This window comes from Pseudophryne corroboree, chromosome 4 (assembly GCF_028390025.1).
Source record: "Pseudophryne corroboree isolate aPseCor3 chromosome 4, aPseCor3.hap2, whole genome shotgun sequence".
Classification (NCBI taxonomy): domain Eukaryota; kingdom Metazoa; phylum Chordata; class Amphibia; order Anura; family Myobatrachidae; genus Pseudophryne; species Pseudophryne corroboree.
In genome coordinates, this window is record NC_086447.1 from 48,146,383 (window position 1) to 48,169,387 (window position 23,005).

Consider the following 23,005-nt stretch of genomic DNA (forward strand, 5'->3'; position numbering starts at 1 on the left):
ACGTAACGCCGAGGCGACTTATGATGTACAGTATTTTGTTGCGTCTATAACACACAGGTGTTGCTGGTGAATGTTGGCGCTTGTACGTGTGTTATAGTTTATCGGTGCTTCTTATTGATACAGGTGGGGTTTTTTAGTTAATGTGCCCCGTCATTCAGAGTTGATCGCTAGCTGCTGTTGTTCGCTGCGTAGCGTTCAGTGGAAAAAAAAAGGCTAATCTGCGCGTGCGTATGCACCGCAATGCGCACGCGCGTCGTACAGGTACGAAGTCCTTCGTGGTTTTGCACAGGTTCTAGCTAGAGATGAGCGGGTTCGGTTTCTCTGAATCCGAACCCGCACGAACTTCATGTTTTTTTTCACGGGTCCGAGCGACTCGGATCTTCCCGCCTTGCTCGGTTAACCCGAGCGCGCCCGAACGTCATCATGACGCTGTCGGATTCTCGCGAGACTCGGATTCTATATAAGGAGCCGCGCGTCGCCGCCATTTTCACACGTGCATTGAGATTGATGGGGAGAGGACGTGGCTGGCGTCCTCTCCATTTAGATTAGGAGAGAGAGAGAGAGATTGACCTGAGGCTGATACTGTAGAAGAGAGTGCAGAGTTTAGTGACTGACCACAGTGACCACCAGCAGTGCAGTTGTTTTATTTAATATATCCGTTCTCTGCTTGAAAAAAACGGTACACACAGTGACTCAGTCACATACCATATCTGTGTGCACTGCTCAGCCCAGTGTGCTGCATGCCTGCATCATCTATGTATATATTATATATCTGACTGTGCTCAGCTCACACAGCTTATAATTGTGGGGGAGACTGGGGAGCACTGCAGTGCCAGTTATAGGTTATAGCAGGAGCCAGGAGTACATATTATATTAAAATTAAACAGTGCACACTTTTGCTGCAGGAGTGCCACTGCCAGTGTGACTGACCAGTGACCTGACCACACTGACCACCAGTATAGTTAGTAGTATACTATATTGTGATTGCCTGAAAAAGTTAAACACTCGTCGTGTGACTTCACTTGTGTGGTGTTTTTTTTTTTATTCTATAAAAAACTCATTCTGCTGACAGACAGTGTCCAGCAGGTCCGTCATTATATAATATATATACCTGTCCGGCTGCAGTAGTGATATATATATATTTTTTATATCCTTATTTATCATCCAGTCGCAGCAGACACAGTACGGTAGTTCACGGCTGTAGCTACCTCTGTGTCGGCACTCGGCAGTCCATCCATAATTGTATACCACCTACCCGTGGTTTTTTTTTCTTTCTTCTTTATACATACATACTACTACATCTCTTTATCAACCAGTCTATATTAGCAGCAGACACAGTACAGTACGGTAGTTCACGGCTGTGGCTACCTCTGTGTCGGCACTCAGCAGTCCGTCCATAATTGTATACCACCTAACCGTGGTTTTTTTTTCTTTCTTCTTCATACATACATACTACGACATCTCTTTATCAACCAGTCTATATTAGCAGCAGACACAGTACAGTACGGTAGTTCACGGCTGTGGCTACCTCTGTGTCGGCACTCGGCAGTCCGTCCATAATTGTATACCACCTACCCGTGGTTTTTTTTTCTTTCTTCTTCATACATACATACTACGACATCTCTTTATCAACCAGTCTATATTAGCAGCAGACACAGTACAGTACGGTAGTTCACGGCTGTGGCTACCTCTGTGTCGGCATTTGGCAGTCCGTCCATAATTGTATACCACCTAACCGTGGTTTTTTTTTCTTTCTTCTTCATACATACATACTACGACATCTCTTTATCAACCAGTCTATATTAGCAGCAGACACAGTACGGTAGTTCACGGCTGTAGCTACCTCTGTGTCGGCACTCGGCAGTCCGTCCATAATTGTATACTAGTATCCATCCATCTCCATTGTTTACCTGAGGTGCCTTTTAGTTGTGCCTATTAAAATATGGAGAACAAAAATGTTGAGGTTCCAAAATTAGGGAAAGATCAAGATCCACTTCCACCTCGTGCTGAAGCTGCTGCCACTAGTCATGGCCGAGACGATGAAATGCCAGCAACGTCGTCTGCCAAGGCCGATGCCCAATGTCATAGTACAGAGCATGTCAAATCCAAAACACCAAATATCAGTAAAAAAAGGACTCCAAAACCTAAAATAAAATTGTCGGAGGAGAAGCGTAAACTTGCCAATATGCCATTTACCACACGGAGTGGCAAGGAACGGCTGAGGCCCTGGCCTATGTTCATGGCTAGTGGTTCAGCTTCACATGAGGATGGAGGCACTCAGCCTCTCGCTAGAAAAATGAAAAGACTCAAGCTGGCAAAAGCAGTAGCACCGCAAAGAACTGTGCGTTCTTCGAAATCCCAAATCCACAAGGAGAGTCCAATTGTGTCGGTTGCGATGCCTGACCTTCCCAACACTGGACGTGAAGAGCATGCGCCTTCCACCATTTGCACGCCCCCTGCAAGTGCTGGAAGGAGCACCCGCAGTCCAGTTCCTGATAGTCAGATTGAAGATGTCAGTGTTGAAGTACACCAGGATGAGGAGGATATGGGTGTTGCTGGCGCTGGGGAGGAAATTGACCAGGAGGATTCTGATGGTGAGGTGGTTTGTTTAAGTCAGGCACCCGGGGAGACACCTGTTGTCCGTGGGAGGAATATGGCCGTTGACATGCCTGGTGAAAATACCAAAAAAATCAGCTCTTCGGTGTGGAGGTATTTCACCAGAAATGCGGACAACAGGTGTCAAGCCGTGTGTTCCCTTTGTCAAGCTGTAATAAGTAGGGGTAAGGACGTTAACCACCTCGGAACATCCTCCCTTATACGTCACCTGCAGCGCATTCATAATAAGTCAGTGACAAGTTCAAAAACTTTGGGTGACAGCGGAAGCAGTCCACTGACCAGTAAATCCCTTCCTCTTGTAACCAAGCTCACGCAAACCACCCCACCAACTCCCTCAGTGTCAATTTCCTCCTTCCCCAGGAATGCCAATAGTCCTGCAGGCCATGTCACTGGCAATTCTGATGATTCCTCTCCTGCCTGGGATTCCTCCGATGCATCCTTGCGTGTAACGCCTACTGCTGCTGGCGCTGCTGTTGTTGCTGCTGGGAGTCGATGGTCATCCCAGAGGGGAAGTCGTAAGACCACTTTTACTACTTCCACCAAGCAATTGACTGTCCAACAGTCCTTTGCGAGGAAGATGAAATATCACAGCAGTCATCCTACTGCAAAGCGGATAACTGAGGCCTTGGCATCCTGGGTGGTGAGAAACGTGGTTCCGGTATCCATCATTACTGCAGAGCCAACTAGAGACTTGTTGGAGGTACTGTGTCCCCGGTACCAAATACCATCTAGGTTCCATTTCTCTAGGCAGGCGATACCGAAAATGTACACAGACCTCAGAAAAAGAGTCACCAGTGTCCTAAAAAATGCAGCTGTACCCAATGTCCACTTAACCACGGACATGTGGACAAGTGGAGCAGGGCAGGGTCAGGACTATATGACTGTGACAGCCCACTGGGTAGATGTATGGACTCCCGCCGCAAGAACAGCAGCGGCGGCACCAGTAGCAGCATCTCGCAAACGCCAACTCTTTCCTAGGCAGGCTACGCTTTGTATCACCGCTTTCCAGAATACGCACACAGCTGAAAACCTCTTACGGCAACTGAGGAAGATCATCGCGGAATGGCTTACCCCAATTGGACTCTCCTGTGGATTTGTGGCATCGGACAACGCCAGCAATATTGTGTGTGCATTAAATATGGGCAAATTCCAGCACGTCCCATGTTTTGCACATACCTTGAATTTGGTGGTGCAGAATTATTTAAAAAACGACAGGGGCGTGCAAGAGATGCTGTCGGTGGCCAGAAAAATTGCGGGACACTTTCGGCGTACAGGCACCACGTACAGAAGACTGGAGCACCACCAAAAACTACTGAACCTGCCCTGCCATCATCTGAAGCAAGAAGTGGTAACGAGGTGGAATTCAACCCTCTATATGCTTCAGAGGTTGGAGGAGCAGCAAAAGGCCATTCAAGCCTATACAATTGAGCACGATATAGGAGGTGGAATGCACCTGTCTCAAGCGCAGTGGAGAATGATTTCAACGTTGTGCAAGGTTCTGATGCCCTTTGAACTTGCCACACGTGAAGTCAGTTCAGACACTGCCAGCCTGAGTCAGGTCATTCCCCTCATCAGGCTTTTGCAGAAGAAGCTGGAGACATTGAAGGAGGAGCTAACACGGAGCGATTCCGCTAGGCATGTGGGACTTGTGGATGGAGCCCTTAATTCGCTTAACAAGGATTCACGGGTGGTCAATCTGTTGAAATCAGAGCACTACATTTTGGCCACCGTGCTCGATCCTAGATTTAAAGCCTACCTTGGATCTCTCTTTCCGGCAGACACAAGTCTGCTGGGGTTGAAAGACCTGCTGGTGAGAAAATTGTCAAGTCAAGCGGAACGCGACCTGTCAACATCTCCTCCTTCACATTCTCCCGCAACTGGGGGTGCGAGGAAAAGGCTCAGAATTCCGAGCCCACCCGCTGGCGGTGATGCAGGGCAGTCTGGAGCGACTGCTGATGCTGACATCTGGTCCGGACTGAAGGACCTGACAACGATTACGGACATGTCGTCTACTGTCACTGCATATGATTCTCTCACCATTGAAAGAATGGTGGAGGATTATATGAGTGACCGCATTCAAGTAGGCACGTCACACAGTCCATACTTATACTGGCAGGAAAAAGAGGCAATTTGGAGGCCATTGCACAAACTGGCTTTATTCTACCTAAGTTGCCCTCCCACAAGTGTGTACTCCGAAAGAGTGTTTAGTGCCGCCGCTCACCTTGTCAGCAATCGGCGTACGAGGTTACATCCAGAAAATGTGGAGAAGATGATGTTCATTAAAATGAATTATAATCAATTCCTCCGCGGAGACATTGACCAGCAGCAATTGCCTCCACAAAGTACACAGGGAGCTGAGATGGTGGATTCCAGTGGGGACGAATTGATAATCTGTGAGGAGGGGGATGTACACGGTGATATATCGGAGGGTGATGATGAGGTGGACATCTTGCCTCTGTAGAGCCAGTTTGTGCAAGGAGAGATTAATTGCTTCTTTTTTGGGGGGGGGTCCAAACCAACCCGTCATATCAGTCACAGTCGTGTGGCAGACCCTGTCACTGAAATGATGGGTTGGTTAAAGTGTGCATGTCCTGTTTTGTTTATACAACATAAGGGTGGGTGGGAGGGCCCAAGGACAATTCCATCTTGCACCTCTTTTTTTCTTTTATTTTTCTTTGCGTCATGTGCTGTTTGGGGAGGGTTTTTTGGAAGGGACATCCTGCGTGACACTGCAGTGCCACTCCTAAATGGGCCCGGTGTTTGTGTCGGCCACTAGGGTCGCTAATCTTACTCACACAGTCAGCTACCTCATTGCGCCTCTTTTTTTCTTTGCGTCATGTGCTGATTGGGGAGGGTTTTTTGGAAGGGACATCCTGCGTGACACTGCAGTGCCACTCCTAGATGGGCCAGGTGTTTGTGTCGGCCACTAGTGTTGCTTAGCTTAGTCATCCAGCGACCTTGGTGCAAATTTTAGGACTAAAAATAATATTGCGAGGTGTGAGGTATTCAGAATAGACTGAAAATGAGTGGAAATTATGGTTTTTGAGGTTAATAATAATATGGGATCAAAATGACCCCCAAATTCTATGATTTAAGCTGTTTTTTAGTGTTTTTTTAAAAAAACACCCGAATCCAAAACACATCCGAATCCGACAAAAAAAATTCGGTGAGGTTTTGCCAAAACGCGGTCGAACCCAAAACACGGCCGCGGAACCGAACCCAAAACACAAAACCCGAAAAATTTCAGGCGCTCATCTCTAGTTCTAGCGACGATTACAATTGCACAGCCGAGATTGACAGGAAGGGGGCGTTTCTGGGTGGCAACTGACCGTTTTCTGGGAGTGTTTGGAAAAACGCAGGCGTGGCCGGGCGTTTGCTGGGCGGGTATCTGACGTCATTACCGTGTCACTCATCGCAGCAATCATCGCACAGAATAAGTAACTACAGGGCTGGTCTTGTTTTACACAAAATTTGTTTGCAGGCGCTCGGCTGCACAGGCGTCCGCACTCCTGCAAAGCGAAATTACACTCCCCCGTGGGCGGCGACTATGCGTTTGCACGGCTGCTAAAAGTAGCTAGCGAGCGATCAACTCTGAATGACCCCCTATGTTGTGTGTTGCGCTGTAAGTAACGCTGTATAGATTGGCTTGGGACTGGGCAGCGAGCTGACGATCCATATTGTTATCACAGGTAATAGATACACATATTGCTGTGTGATTGCAACTATCAGTCACTCTGCACACAGGAGCCTCTGGGGTGGGCAGGGGGAGTAGCTTCCTGCTCAGCTTATGGCTCTGCATGGGATTCTGGGAGTTGTAGTCTTGCTGACATATCCCTGTATAGCCAGTCACAGTGTGCAGAAACTACAAGTCCCAGCAGGCAGTGGGTGACAGCACTTGGTATAAGTTAGCCAGCCCCTGTCTCTGCTCCTCCATTACTGAGAAGCTGCATGCTGCTGTGTAAGTGTGGTGGGGGTCTATGGTGTAGTATGGGAGGGGGACTGTGTGGCTATATTATTATACACAGTGTTTGATGGGTGTATGACACCTTTAGGAGACCTCTGTGCAGACATGTGGGGGGAGGCTGTGTATGGTGGGGTCCCCCTATTGCTGGAGCTGTAAGAATACAATGTACAGGGTCCCGGCACAGCAAGGGGGTATGCCTGTAGAAGCAGTGCCGAAGGTATAATATTATAGAAGCAATAAAAATGACAAATGATTAAATAAAAATTCTAATTCAATAATAAATAAAATGCAAAGACACAAGAACTCAGAAAGCTAAATACTAATACAGAAAAGTGATTGATTGGATAGAAATGAAAGGTAGTAATTATGAAAAAAGGGACACGGGGGTTATTCAGAGTTGTTAGCAAACCAAAAAAGCACACTAATGAGCAAAACCATGTGCACTGCAGGGGGGGGGGGGGCAGATGTAACACGTGCAGAGAGAGTTAGAGTTGGGTGGGTTATTTTGTGTCTGTGCAGGGTAAATACTGGCTGCTTTATTTTTACACTGCAATTTAGATTTCAGTTTGATCTCATCCCACCCAAATCTAACTCTCTCTGCACATGTTACATCTGCCCCCCTGCAGTGCACATGGTTTTGCCCAGTTGGGTGCTTTTTTTGGTTTCCGAACAACTCCCACAGTTCCGCACACAGCAGAGGCAGGAGGTATATGTACACGTGTGCCTCCGGAAGGATTACACGTTGATAATATAGACAGGTTGGTAAACCCAGAGCAGTGACTGCGAGGGCAGAGAGAGGAGGGGGTGACGGCAGTAACATGGTACAGATAGGTGTGGGTAAAACGTACTCTGCTGTAGGTCTCCTGGCGACAGCATTGGGGAATGGCGGCAATGTTCAACAATATAGAACAAGGAGCAGCCGTCCTCTTATCCTAGGCACGCTCCCCTTGAGCGATGGTCTGTCTCTGAGAATATGAGCTGCGAGACTCCGCCCTGTGCGCAGACGCAGTCCGGCGCCGTGTGCTGAGGCTGGTGAGCTCGCTGTTGCATGCGCAGTAGTCTTATAATGAGCGTAGGAACTTCTCCCGGTACTTAGAACCCTGCGACACATTTCATCCAGGTGCAGTTATGTATTTTATACCGCGGCGTCCAGTAACAATGCACGGATATTTAAACGAAGGCCGACCAAGCGAGTTTGTTTTGGTTTGGGGCCATTGAAAATCATTGCAATAAAATGGTTACGCTTTCATACAGTATATATAATATTATCCAGTAAAAGCTACGCATTTGGTGTCCCTTTATGATTTTTAGACTTTAATTTAATTTTTATTTCTCGAACGTCCTAAGTGGATGCTGGGGACTCCGTAAGGACCATGGGGATTAGCGGCTCCGCAGGAGACTGGGCACAACTACAAAGAAAGCTTTAGACTACTGGTGTGCACTGGCTCCTCCCACTAAGACCCTCCTCCAGACCTCAGTTAGAATCTTGTGCCCGGCTGAGCTGGATGCACACTAGGGGCTCTCCTGAGCTCCTAGAAAGAAAGTATATTTTAGGTTTTTTATTTTCAGTGAGATCTGCTGGCAACAGACTCACTGCAGCGAGGGACTAAGGGGAGAAGAAGCGAACCTACCTAACAGGTGGTAGTTTGGGCTTCTTAGGCTACTGGACACCATTAGCTCCAGAGGGATCGCACACAGGACCCGACCTTGGTGTTCATTCCCGGAGCCGCGCCGCCGTCCCCCTTACAGAGCCAGAAGCACGAAGAAGGTCCGAAAAATCGGCGGCAGAAGACTTCAGTCTTCACCAAGGTAGCGCACAGCACTGCAGCTGTGCGCCATTGCTCCTCGTGTACACCTCACACTCCGGTCACTGATGGGTGCAGGGCGCTGGGGGGGGGCGCCCTGAGGGCAATAGATAACACCTTGGCTGGCAAAATATGCATCATATATAGTCCCAGGGGCTATATAGATGCAAAATTACCCCTGCCAGTAAAACAGAAAAAGCGGGAGAAAGTCCGCCGAAAAGGGGGCGGGGCTTCTCCCTCAGCACACTGGCGCCATTTTTCCCTCACAGTTCCGCTGGAAGGAAGCTCCCTGCCTCTCCCCTGCAGTCTGAGAAAACTACAGAAGGGTAAAAAAGAGAGGGGGGGCACTAAATTTAGGCGCAGTATAGATATAGATAGATAGATATATATATATATATATATATATCTATCTATCTATGTAATATATATGTAATATATATAAAAAAGCAGCTATAGGGAAAACACTCATTGATAGTGGGATCCCAGTGTTATATAGCGCTCTGGTGTGTGCTGGCATACTCTCTCTCTCTGTCTCTCCAAAGGGCTTTGTGGGGTCCTGTCCTCTTTCAGAGCATTCCCTGTGTGGTTGCGGTGTGTCGGTACGGCTGTGTCGACATGTTTGATGAGGAGGCTTATGTGGAGGCGGAGCAGATGCCTGTAAATGTGATGTCACCCCCTGCGGGGTCGACACCTGAGTGGATGGTGCTGTGGAAGGAATTACGTGATAGTGTCGACTCCTTACATAAAAGGTTTGACGACATACCTAATGTGGGACAGCCGGCTTCTCAGCCTGTGACTGCCCAGGCGTCTCAAAAACCATCAGGGGCTCTAAAACGCCCGCTACCTCAGATGGTTGACACAGATGTCGACACGGATACTGACTCCAGTGTCGACGACGATGAGACTAATGTAACTTCCAGTAGGGCCACACGTTACATGATTGAGGCAATGAAAAATGTGTTACACATTTCTGATGTTACCCCTGGTACCACAAAAAAGGGTATAATGTTTGGAGAGAAAAAACTACCAGTAGCTTTTCCTCCATCTGAAGAGTTAAATGAAGTGTGTGAAGAAGCGTGGGCTTCCCCTGATAAAAAGATGGTAATTTCTAAGAGGTTACTAATGGCGTACCCTTTCCCGCCAGAGGATAGGTCACGCTGGGAAACATCCCCTAGGGTGGATAAGGCGCTCACACGCTTGTCGAAGAAGGTGGCACTACCGTCCCCGTATACGGCCGCCCTGAAGGAATCTGCTGATAGAAAGCAGGAGGCTATCCTGAAATCTATATATACACACACAGGTGTGATACTGAGACCGGCTATAGCTTCAGCCTGGATGTGCAGCGCTGCTGCTGCGTGGTCAGATTCCCTGTCAGAAAATATAGATGCCCTAGATAGGGACACTATTTTGCTGAACGTAGAGCATATTAAAGACGCTGTCTTATACATGAGAGATGCACAGAGGGATATTTGCCGGCTGGCATCCAAAATTAGTGCAATGTCCATTTCTGCCAGGAGAGGGTTATGGACTCGGCAGTGGACAGGTGATGCAGATTCCAAACGACACATGGAAATTCTGCCTTATAAGGGTGAGGAATTGTTCGGGGATGGTCTCTTGGACCTCGTTTCCACAGCAACAGCTGGGAAGTCTACATTTTTGCCCCATGTTCCCTCACAACCAAAGAAAGCACTGTATTATCAGGTACAGTCCTTTCGGCCCAATAGGGGCAAGCGGGTTAAAGGCGCGTCCTTTCTGCCCAGAGGTAGAGGGAAAAAGCTGCAACATACAGCCAGTTCCCAGGAGCAAAAGTCCTCCCCCGCTTCCTCAAAGTCCACAGCATGACGCTGGGGCTCCACAGGCAGAGCCAGGTACGGTGGGGGCCCGTCTCAAGCATTTCAGCAAGCAGTGGGCTCGCTCACGGGTGGATTCCTGGATCCTTCAAATAGTATCTCAGGGGTACAAACTGGAATTCGAGACGTCTCCCCCCGCCGTTTCCTCAAATCTGCCTTGCCAACCACTCCCTCAGGCAGGGAGGCAGTGTTACAGGCAATTCAAAAGCTGTATTCACAACAAGTGATAATAAAGGTGCCCCTACTTCAACAAGGAAGGGGTTACTATTCCACAATGTTTGTGGTACCGAAACCGGACGGTTCGGTGAGACCCATTTTAAATTTGAAATCCTTGAACACATATATAAAAAAATTCAAGTTCAAGATGGAATCGCTCAGGGCGGTTATTGCGAGCCTGGACGAGGGAGATTACATGGTATCGCTGGACATCAAGGATGCTTACCTACATGTCCCCATTTACCATCCTCACCAGGAGTACCTCAGGTTTGTGGTACAAGATTGTCATTACCAATTCCAGACGTTGCCGTTCGGTCTCTCCACGGCTCCGAGGGTCTTTACCAAGGTAATGGCGGAAATGATGATACTCCTTCGAAGGAAGGGAGTTTTAATTATCCCGTACTTGGACGATCTCCTGATAAAGGCGAGGTCCAGAGAACAGTTATTGGTAGGGGTAGCACTATCTCGGGAAGTGCTGCAACAGCACGGCTGGATTCTAAACCTTCCAAAGTCACAGCTGGTCCCTACGACACGCCTGCTGTTCCTAGGAATGGTTCTGGACACAGAACAGAGAAAAGTGTTTCTCCCGGAGGAGAAGGCCAAGGAGCTGTCATCTCTAGTCAGAGGCCTCCTAAAACCAAAACAGGTGTCGGTGCATCACTGCACGCGGATCCTGGGAAAAATGGTAGCTTCCTACGAAGCGATTCCATTCGGCAGGTTTCATGCAAGAACCTTTCAGTGGGACCTGTTGGACAAGTGGTCCGGATCGCATCTTCAGATGCATCGTCTGATAACCCTGTCTCCAAGGACAAGGGTGTCTCTGCTGTGGTGGCTGCAGAGTGCTCATCTTCAAGAGGGCCGCAGATTCGGCATACAGGACTGGGTCCTGGTGACCACGGATGCCAGCCTTCGAGGCTGGGGAGCAGTCACACAGGGAAGAAACTTCCAAGGACTATGGACAAGTCAGGAGACTTCCCTGCACATAAATATTCTGGAACTAATTACAATGCCCTAAGTCAGGCAAAACCCCTGCTTCAAAACCAGCCGGTACTGATCCAGTCAGACAACATCACGGCAGTCGCCCATGTAAATCGACAGGGCGGCACGAGAAGCAGGACGGCGATGGCAGAAGCCACAAGGATTCTCCGATGGGCGGAAAATCACGTGTTAGCACTGTCAGCAGTGTTCATTCCGGGAGTGGACAACTGGGAAGCAGACTTCCTCAGCAGGCACGACCTCCACCCGGGAGAGTGGGGACTTCATCCAGAAGTCTTTCAAATGATTGTAAACCAGTGGGAAAAACCACAGGTGGACATGATGTCGTCCCGCCTAAACAAAAAGCTAGAAAAATATTGCGCCAGGTCAAGAGACCCACAGGCGATAGCTGTGGACGCTCTGGTAACACCGTGGGTGTACCGATCGGTTTATGTGTTCCCTCCTCTTCCTCTCATACCAAAGGTACTGAGGATAATAAGGAGAAGAGGAGTAAGAACTATACTCATTGTTCCGGATTGGCCAAGAAGAGCGTGGTATCCGGAACTTCAAGAAATGATGTCAGAGGACCCATGGCCTCTACCGCTCAGACAGGACCTGCTGCAGCAGGGGCCCTGTCTGTTCCAAGACTTACCGCGGCTGCGTTTGACGGCATGGCGGTTGAACACCGGATCCTGAAGGAAAAGGGCATTCCGGAGGAAGTCATTCCTACGCTGATAAAAGCTAGGAAAGAAGTAACCGCGAACCATTATCACCGCATTTGGCGAAAATATGTTGCGTGGTGTGAGGCCAGGCAGGCCCCAACGGAAGAATTTCAGCTGGGCCGGTTCCTGCACTTCCTACAGTCAGGGGTGACTATGGGCCTTAAATTGGGTTCCATTAAGGTCCAGATTTCGGCTCTGTCGATTTTCTTCCAGAGAGAACTGGCTTCACTACCTGAAGTTCAGACTTTTGTTAAGGGAGTGCTGCATATTCAGCCCCCTTTTGTGCCTCCAGTGGCAACTTGGGATCTCAACGTGGTGTTGGATTTCCTAAAGTCACATTGGTTTGAGCCACTGAAAACCGTGGATTTAAAATATATCACGTGGAAAGTGGTCATGTTGTTGGCCTTGGCTTCGGCCAGGCGTGTTTCAGAATTGGCGGCTTTGTCATGTAAAAGCCCTTATCTGATTTTCCATATGGATAGGGCAGAATTGAGGACTCGTCCCCAGTTTCTCCCCAAAGTGGTATCAGCGTTTCATCTGAACCAACCTATCGTGGTGCCTGCGGCTACGAATGACTTGGAGGCTTCCAAGTTGTTGGATGTAGTCAGGGCCCTAAAAATTTATGTTTCCAGGACAGCTGGAGTCAGGAAGACTGACTCGCTCTTTATCCTGTATGCACCCAACAAGTTGGGTGCACCTGCTTCTAAGCAGACTATTGCTCGCTGGATTTGTAGTACGATTCAGCTTGCACATTCTGCGGCTGGACTGCCGCGTCCTAAATCAGTAAAAGCCCATTCCACGAGGAAAGTGGGCTCTTCTTGGGCGGCTGCCCGAGGGGTCTCGGCTCTTCAACTTTGCCGAGCTGCTACTTGGTCAGGGGCAAACACGTTTGCTAAATTCTACAAATTTGATACCCTGGCTGAGGAGGACCTTGAGTTCTCTCATTCGGTGCTGCAGAGTCATCCGCACTCTCCCGCCCGTTTGGGAGCTTTGGTATAATCCCCATGGTCCTTACGGAGTCCCCAGCATCCACTTAGGACGTTAGAGAAAATAAGAATTTACTCACCGGTAATTCTATTTATCATAGTCCGTAGTGGATGCTGGGCGCCCATCCCAAGTGCGGATTGTCTGCAATACTTGTATATAGTTATTGCTTAACTATAGGGTTATTGTTCTGAGCCATCTGTTGAGAGGCTCAGTTGTTATCATGCTGTTAACTGGGTATAGTATCACGAGTTATACGGTGTGATTGGTGTGGCTGGTATGAGTCTTACCCGGGATTCAAAATCCTTCCTAATTGTGTCAGCTCTTCCGGGCACAGTGTCCTAACTGAGGTCTGGAGGAGGGTCTTAGTGGGAGGAGCCAGTGCACACCAGTAGTCTAAAGCTTTCTTTGTAGTTGTGCCCAGTCTCCTGCGGAGCCGCTAATCCCCATGGTCCTTAGGGAGTCCCCAGCATCCACTACGGACTATGAGAAATAGAATTACCGGTGAGTAAATTCTTATTTTTTTTTATTTTTTACCCATTTATAATTTTAGGTATTTTTACGTTATTATTTTTTATAATTGTATTTGCGCTTCTAGTTTTCATGAAATCATATTTATATCGATTGAAACGTCATTCCAGACATGTCAGTGGACTATAGCAGAGATACGAACTGGGAAACTACAAGTCCCAGTACACCATGACCGTTTATAAATTCTTATGATTGTCATTGGAAACATTTGAATTTTAAATAATGAAGGTTCTGTTTTATTGTAAGCAAATTGCAGAAGCCAACGATGCCGGGACATGAGCCGCTCCCTGAGGGTCAGTCACATGTGGCTGGAGGTGCTGTCACTTCCTTGGAAGCAGCAGTGACGGCGCTGTATGGCGACGCAGCAGGAGGCGTCTATTACACGCAGACGCCTCCTGCTGCACTAGTGATCCCACCTGCGTCCTCTGAACACACACACACACCATCTGGTGGCTTGCGGGACCCATGGGCACACGCAAGCCGTCTGTTGCAGAGGACAGGAAATTTCTGTGCAACCACGGAGATCCCTGGCCTTTTCCCTCCCCCTAAAGGGCGGTGACACGCCTCTGTTTTCAAAAACAGGCCATCACTGCCTGCCCCCAAACGGCATCAGAATGTCAATCACTGACAGTCTGAAGCCGTCCCTGCGTCCTATGCCTCGAGACCCTTTTACACACAAACATCAGTACTTTGTGCATCAGGACATACATCCAACCGGACCTGAATGAGGCACAGTGACGCGCCGGCTCCCCCGCGGCACAGTGACGCGCCGGCTCCCCCGCGGCACAGTGACGCGCCGGCTCCCCCGCGGCACAGTGACGCGCCGGCTCCCCCGCGGCACAGTGACGCGCCGGCTCCCCCGCGGCACAGTGACGCGCCGGCTCCCCCGCCTGTCCCCCGCGGCACAGTGACGCGCCGGCTCCCCCGCCTGTCCCCCGCGGCACAGTGACGCGCCGGCTCCCCCGCCTGTCCCCCGCGGCACAGTGACGCGCCGGCTCACCCACCGCTTACAGTGTTTTTTGTTTGAGTATGAATTGTGCCCGTAAAATATCTGTCTGCAGAGTTTTCTTTTGTCACTGTGTGTAATATTTGTGTATTTTCTCTCTTTGTTCAGGCGCTGGTCTTCCTTTGGAACGCCGATAAAGAAATTGTTGGTAGACTGCAGTGTTGTTCTTTCTCCGCTACAAGCCAGGAACCCCAATAGAAGCAACACCATGAGACGTTCGCCCACATCCGGCTACACCGGTATCGAAGACCCCTTCGAGAAGGAGAATGTTGGAGTGTCTCCTCTGAAGACGGGCGTAGCCAGGAAACTGCTTGTTTCACCTATGCAACCGGAAGATGGAGAAAAAGGTCCCCTGAGGTCACCCAGCGATGGTTCATCCCCGAAGAGCGCAGTGCCGGTGAAGACGTTTTACACGAATGTCAAAGCGTACGTCTCCCCTCTTGATAGGAAACTGATAAATAAAAGCAGGACAAGCCTGGATCAGAATTCCTCTCCTCTTAGTAAATCGGCAGCAAAAAGTCCAGATAGTTCCAAATTTACCAGAACAAAAAATCCACAAAGTCAAAAGAAAAGTATGGTTGGCAGAGATGCGGTGCCCACAAAAAGTGTAAAGAGCAAAACGAAGGGACCCGCCATCAAGCCGTCACCGAAAGCTTCAGAAAATGCCAGCGTAGCCCTTGGCTCTGAGAAAAGCACCACCCTGGGGCTGAAGTTAAAACCAAGGCTAAAGCTCACCATGGGAGCCGCGTTTTTTGCCACCAGCAAGAGGCCTCACCGTGCACCCAAGAGATTACCCAAGTTTCCTGCATCCTCAAAGTCTTCAGCAAACCGAAGCAAGCAGCCGAGTGCTGCGGCAGGGCCAGCCCCGAACTCTGGGGAGAAAGTCACGGGGACCAGCTGCGTAAGCCGGAAAAGGGTCAGCTGGGAGAAATCCCTGGTCTATGAGTTCTCCACATGGGGAAAGGAAGACGAGCGCAAAACAGTTGTTGAATCACCAGTGAACGAGAGCACAAAGACCAGCCCAGAGCAGACCAATGCGCGGCCTGAATGCAAGAGTCCATCTTCCCAGCAGGAGGGCAGTGGAACCACGGTACATAGCCACTATTTTATGGAGATTAATAACGTATTGTGAGATTAGCGCGCTTGTATTACCGTATCCTCATTGTTAGTGTTTAATGGATACTGTCAAAATATAGTACACTACATATATCAGCATGCATGGAAAGGCCAATGAGTGTTGTTGCTTTTCGGTGGAAGATGAATTGCACTTTCCTTGGTTATTAGACTAGTTTAGTTGCTGGGGAAGCTATTAATTAGTCAGTCTCTTAATCATAATCAACTTCAGTATGTCAAGTGAGAGAGCAAAGCAGTAGCGGAAGTTACAGACATACTGTATAAAGTTGGACGTGCAACTCCCGTTGATGAGCGATGGTCCGTTGCTGCCACCTGCTGGTGGCTTGTGCATACAGCAGCATCGTTTGTGAAATTCTCTTTATTTATTTTTTTATCCCCACAGCCAACGAGAAAGGAACCTGAGTGTCTCTTCAGTACAGACGACACTATACTGAAGTCCTCGCACCAGAAAGGTAAGGGTTGTTGGCAGTTCAACAATAAAGGGATATGCACTAATATAAAATAAGCTACTTCTGCTAGTGACACATTTATAGTAATATATTTTCTTTTTTCTTCAATTAGCTTCCTTAAATTATCCGATTTTCAGCAGCCCACCCGTAACCAAGAAAAGGTCAGTGTAGACCCTTCTACGGTATATAGTTACGTGTTGTTGTGTCAGCTCGGTGAACCTCTATGCAGATCAGGACTGTTATGGCAGATTCCTGTCTAGCTCGTGGCCACGGCATGACGCTCCGCATCACCTGCGTGTGTTGTGTACGGTAGTGGCGTTTTATTGTGTACATCGTTATTACATCTGGTACACGTCTGCCTGTAGATGCGACAGCGGAAATGGCACAAACACGGTCACAAGCTTTCTGGCCTCCCAGGATGCATCGGGGCTTCCCCATATAATCCCGCCCACTGACTCAGTCAAATCAGTTTTTTGCTTGGTGCGGCAGGAAGCCGCATGGTCACAGGGCTGCTGTAGATAAAGCAGCCTGAAGCTTTTATTATTTTATTTCTCTGACGTCCTAAGTGGATGCTGGGACTCCGTAAGGACCATGGGGAATAGCGGCTCCGCAGGAGACGGGGCACAAAAGTAAAGCTTTAGGATCAGGTGGTGTGCACTGGCTCCTCCCCCTATGACCCTCCTCCAAGCCTCCGTTAGATTTTTGTGCCCGAACGAGAAGGGTGCAGGCTAGGTGGCTCTCCTGAGCTGCTTAGAAGTAAAGTTTAAATAGGTTTTTTATTTTCAGTGAGACCTGCTGGCAACAGGCTCACTGCATCGAGGGACTAAGGGGAGAAGAAGCAAACTCACCTGCGTGCAGAGTGGATTGGGCTTCTTGGCTACTGGACATTAGCTCCAGAGGGACGATCACAGGTACAGCCTGGATGGGTCCCGGAGCCGCGCCGCCGGCCCCCTTACAGATGCTGAAGAGTGAAGAGGTCCAGAAATCGGCGGCAGAAGACGTTCCTGTCTTCATTAAGGTAGCGCACAGCACTGCAGCTGTGCGCCATTGCTCCCAGCACACTTCACACTGCGGTCACTGAGGGTGCAGGGCGCTGGGGGGGGGCGCCCTGGGCAGCAATGTAAATACCTCCTATGGCAAAAAATACATCACATATAGCCCCTGGGCTATATGGATGTATTTAACCCCTGCCAGTTTTCCAGATAAAAGCGGGAGAAGAGCCCGCTGAGAAGGAGGCGGGGCCTATCTCCTCAGCACACGGCGCCATTTTCCCACACAGCTCCGCTGGTAGGAAGGCTCCCAGACTCTCCCCTGCACTGCACTACAGAAACAGGGTACAACAGAGAGGGGGGGCACTTATTTGGCTAAAAATATATATAAGCAGCTATAAGGGATAGACACTTATTATAAGGTTGTCCCTATACAGTTTATAGCGCTTTGGTGTGTGCTGGCAAACTCTCCCTCTGTCTCCCCAAAGGGCTAGTGGGGTCCTGTCCTCTATCAGAGCATTCCCTGTGTGTGTGCTGTGTGTCGGTACGTTTGTGTCGACATGTATGAGGAGAAAAATGATGTGGAGACGGAGCAGATTGTCTGTAATAGTGATGTCACCCCCTAGGGGGTCGACACCCGAGTGGATGTACTGTTGAAAATGACGTGACAGTGTCAGCTCTGTATAAAAGACAGTGGTTGACATGAGACAGCCGGCTACTCAGCTTGTGCCTGTCCAAACGTCTCATAGGCCGTCAGGGGCTCTAAAGCGCCCGTTACCTCAGATGGCAGATACAGACGCCGACACGGATACTGACTCCTGTGTCGACGGTGAAGAGACAACCGTGATTTCCAATAGGGCCACACGTTACATGATTGAGGCAAGGGAAAATGTTTACACATTTCTGAGAGTACCACCAAAAAGGGGTATTATGTTTGGTGAGGAAAAACTACCTGTAGTTTTCCTGAATCTGAGAAATAAAATGATGATGCGTGGGTTTCCCCCCGATAACAATTGATAATTTCTAAAAAGTTATTGGCAGTATACCTTTTCCCGCCAGAGGTTAGGGTGCGTTGGGAAACACCCCCTAGGGGGGATAAGGCGCTCACACGCTTGTAAGAACAAGGGCTCTACCCTCTCCTGAGATGGCCGCCCTTAAGGATCCTGCTGATAGAAAGCAGGAGGGTATCCTAAAATGTATTTACACACATACTGGTGTTATACTGCGACCAGCAATCGCCTCAGCCTGGATGTGCAGTGCTGGGTTGGCGTGGTCGGATTCCCTGACTGGAAATATTGATATCCTAGATAAGGACAGTATATTATTGCCTATAGAGCATTTAAAATATATGCGAGATGCACAGCGGAATATTGCCGACTGGCATCAAGTATAAGTGCGTTGTCCAATTCTACCAGTAAAGTGGTCAGGTGAGGCGGATTCCAAACGGCATTTGGAAGTATTGCCTTAAAAAAGGGGACATTTGGGGTCGGTCTTTCAGACCTGGTGGCCACGGCAACAGCTGGGATATCCACGTTTGTACCCCAGGTCGCCTCTCAAAATAAGACGCAGTATTATCAGGCGCAGTCCTTTGTTGGCAAGCGGACAAAAGGTTCCTCTTTTCTGCTCGTGACAGAGGGAGAGGAAAAAGGCTACAGAGATGAGCCAGTTCCCAGGAACAGAAACCCTTTCCCGCCTCTGCCAAGCCCTCAGTATGATGCTAGGGCTTTACAAGCTCAGGCACGGTGGGGGCCCGTTCTCAATGAATTTCAGTGCGCAGTGGGCTCACTCGCAAGTAGACCCCTGGATCCTTCAGGTAATATTTCAGGGGTACAAATTGGAATTCGAGACGTCTCCCCCTCGCCGTTTCCAAAAGTCGGTTTTACCGACGTCTCCCTCTGACAGGGAGGCAGTTTTGGAAGCCATTCACAAGCTGTATTCCCAGCAGGTGATAATCAAGGTACCCCTCCTGCAAAAGCAAACGGGGTATTATTCCACACTATTGTGGTACCGAAGCCAGACGGCTCGGTGAGACCGATTCTAAATCTAAAATCTTTGAATACAGAGGTTCAAATTCAAGATTGAGTCACTCAGAGCAGTGATTGCGAACCTGGAAGAAGGGGACTACATGATGTCTCGGGACATCAAGGATGCTTACCTTCATGTCAAAAAATTTTACCCTTCTCACCAAGGGTACCTCAGGTTATGGTACAGAACTGTCACTATCAGTTCAGACGCTGCCGTAGGGATGGTCCACGGCACCCCGGGTCTTTACTAAAGTACGGACCGAAATGATGATATTCCTTCGAAGGAAGGGAATTTTAGTTATTCTTTACTTGGACGATTCCCTGATAAGGGTAAGATCCAGGGAACAGTTGGAGGTCAGTGTAGCACTATCTCAGGTAGTGTTGCGGCAGCACGATTGGATTCTCAATATTCCAAAATCGCAGCTGGTTCCGACGACTTGTCTTCTGTTCCTAGGGATGATCCTGGACACAGTCCAGAAAGAAGGTGTTTCTCCCGGAGGAGAAAGCCAGGGAGTTATCCGAGCTAGTCAGGAACCTCCTAAAACCGAGCCAAGTCTCAGTGCATCAATGCACAAGGGTTCTGTGTAAAAATGGTGGCTTCCTACGAAGCAATCCCATTTGGCAGATTCCACGCAAGGACTTTCCAGTGGGACCTACTGGAAAAATGGTCCGGGTCGCATCTTCAGATGCATCAGCGGATAACCCTGTCACCAAGGACAGGGGTATCCCTCCTGTGGTGGTTGCAGAGTGCTCTTCTTCTAGAGGGCCGCAGATTCGGCATTCAGGACTGGGTCCTGGTGACCACGGATGCCAGCCTGCGAGGCTGGGGAGCAGTCACACAGGGAAGGAATATCCAGGGCTTGTGGTCAAGCCTGGAGACATCACTTCACATAAATATCTGAAGCTAAGGGCCATTTACAATGCTCTAAGCTTAGCAAGACCTCTGCTTCAAGGTCAGCCGGTGTTGATCCAGTCGGACAACATTACGGCAGTCACCCACGTAAACAGACAGGGTGCCACAAGAAGCAGGAGGGCAATGGCAGAAGCTGCAAGGATTCTTCGCTGGGCGGAAAACCATGTGATAGCACTGTCAGCAGTATTCATTCCGGGAGTGGACAACTGGGAAGCAGATTTCCTCAGCACGACCTCCACCCGGGAGAGTGGGAACTTCACCCAGAAGTCCTCCACATGATTATAAACCGTTGGGAAAAACTCGACAGGTATTGCGCCAGGTCAAGGGACCCTCAGTCAATAGCTGTAAAGGCTCTGGTAACACCGTGGGTGTACCAATCAGTGTATGGGTTCCCTCCTCTGCCTCCCATACCCAAGGTACTGAGATTGATAAGATGGAGAGGAGTAAGCACTATATTCGTGGCTCCGGATTGGCCAATAAGGACTTGGTAACCGGAACTTCAAGAGATGCTCACGGAGGATCCGTAGCCTCTACCTCTAAGAAGGGACCTGCTCCAGCAAGGACCCTGTCTGTTCCAAGACTTACCGCGGCTGCGTTTGACGGCATGGCGGTTGAACGCCGGATCCTGAAGGAAAAAGGCATTCCGGATGAAGTCATCCCTATCCTGATCAAAGCCAGGAAGGATGTAACCGCAAAACATTATCACCGCATTTGGCGAAAATATGTTGCGTGGTGCGAGGCCAGTAAGGCCCGACGGAGGAAATTCGACGATTCCTACATTTCCTGCAAACAGGAGTGTCTATGGGCCTGAAATTGGGGTCCATTAAGGTTCAAATTTCTGCTCTGTCAATTTTCTTCCAAAAAGAACTAGCTTCAGTCCCTGAAGTTCAGACGTTTGTAAAAGGGGTACTGCATATACAGTCTCCTTTGGTGCCTTCAGTGGCACCTTGGGATCTCAATGTAGTTTTTGGGTCCCAAAAGTCACATTGGTTTGACCCACTTAAATCTATGGAGTTAAAATATCTCACAGGAAAAGTGGTCATGCTGTTGGCTCTGGCCTGGGCCAGGCGCGTGTCCGAATTGGCGGCTTTATCCTGTAAAAGCCCTTATCTGATTTTCCATTCGGACAGGACGGAATTGAGGACTTGTCCTCAGTTTCTCCCTAAGGTGGTTTCAGCGTCCACCTGAACCAACCTATTGTGGTGCCTGCGGCTACTAGGGACTTGGAGGACTCCAAGTTGCTAGACGTTGTCAAGGCCGGAAAATATATGTTTCCAGGACGGCTGGAGTCAGAAAATCTGACTCGCTGTTCATCCTGTATGCACCCAACAAGCTGGGTGCTCCTGCTTCTAAGCAGACGATTGCTCGTTGGATTTGTAGTACAATTCAGCTTGCACACTCTGTGGCAGGCCTGCCACAGCCAAAATCTGTTAAAGCCCATTCCACAAGGAAAGTGGGCTCATCTTGGGCGGCTGCCCGAGGGGTCTCGGCTTTACAACTTTGCCGAGCAGCTACTTGGTCAGGGGCAAACACGTTTGCTAAATTCTACAAATTTGATACCCTGGCTGAGGAGGACCTGGAGTTCTCTCATTCGGTGCTGCAGAGTCATCCGCACTCTCCCGCCCGTTTGGGAGCTTTGGTATAATCCCCATGGTCCTTACGGAGTCCCAGCATCCACTTAGGACGTCAGAGAAAATAAGAATTTACTTACCGATAATTCTATTTCTCGTAGTCCGTAGTGGATGCTGGGCGCCCATCCCAAGTGCGAATTGTCTGCAATACTTGTATATAGTTATTGTTACAATAACATCGGGTTGTTTATTGTTGTGAGCCATCTTTCAGAGGCTCCTACGTTTTATCATACTGTTAACTGGGTTCAGATCACAAGTTGTATGGTGTGATTGGTGTGGCTGGTATGAGTCTTACCCGGGATTCAAAATCCTTCCTTATTATGTACGCTCGTCCGGGCACAGTATCCTAACTGAGGCTTGGAGGAGGGTCATAGGGGGAGTAGCCAGTGCACACCACCTGATCCTAAAGCTTTACTTTTGTGCCCTGTCTCCTGCGGAGCCGCTATTCCCCATGGTCCTTACGGAGTCCCAGCATCCACTACGGACTACGAGAAATAGAATTATCGGTAAGTAAATTCTTATTTTCTCTAACGTCCTAGTGGATGCTGGGGACTCCGAAAGGACCATGGGGAATAGCGGCTCCGCAGGAGACTGGGCACATCTAAAGAAAGCTTTAGGACTATCTGGTGTGCACTGGCTCCTCCCCCTATGACCCTCCTCCAAGCCTCAGTTAGATCTCTGTGCCCGAACGAGAAGGGTGCACACTAGGGGCTCTCCTGAGCTTCTTAGTGAAAGTTTTAGTTTAGGTTTTTTATTTTCAGTGAGACCTGCTGGCAACAGGCTCACTGCATCGAGGGACAAAGGGGAGAAGAAGCGAACTCACCTGCGTGCAGAGTGGATTGGGCTTCTTAGGCTACTGGACATTAGCTCCAGAGGGACGATCACAGGCCCAGCTTGGATGGGTCCCAGAGCCGCGCCGCCGGCCCCCTTACAGAGCCAGAAGACAGAAGAGGTCCGGAAAATCGGCGGCAGAAGACGTCCTGTCTTCAACAAGGTAGCGCACAGCACTGCAGCCGTGCGCCATTGCTCTCAGCACACTTCACACTCCGGTCACTGAGGGTGCAGGGCGCTGGGGGGGGCGCCCTGAGACGCAATAATAAACACCTTGGATGGCAAAAAATGCATCACATATAGCTCCTGGGCTATATGGATGCATTTAACCCCTGCCAGAATACACAGAAAAACGGGAGATAAGG

The 23,005-nt window shown here is 49.3% G+C and overlaps 1 protein-coding gene across 1 annotated transcript in view; it reads left to right on the top strand.

Annotated features, from left to right (window-relative positions):
- The window catches only part of ESCO2 (establishment of sister chromatid cohesion N-acetyltransferase 2), an 83,147-nt gene that overhangs the window by 21,502 nt on the left and 38,640 nt on the right, over positions 1-23,005 (top strand). Inside the window, exons 2-4 of the mRNA XM_063915021.1 lie at positions 14,778-15,759; positions 16,186-16,255; positions 16,365-16,413. Of these exons, the coding sequence (XP_063771091.1) occupies positions 14,778-15,759; positions 16,186-16,255; positions 16,365-16,413 (1,101 nt within the window). The remainder of the gene's footprint in view (positions 1-14,777; positions 15,760-16,185; positions 16,256-16,364; positions 16,414-23,005) is intronic.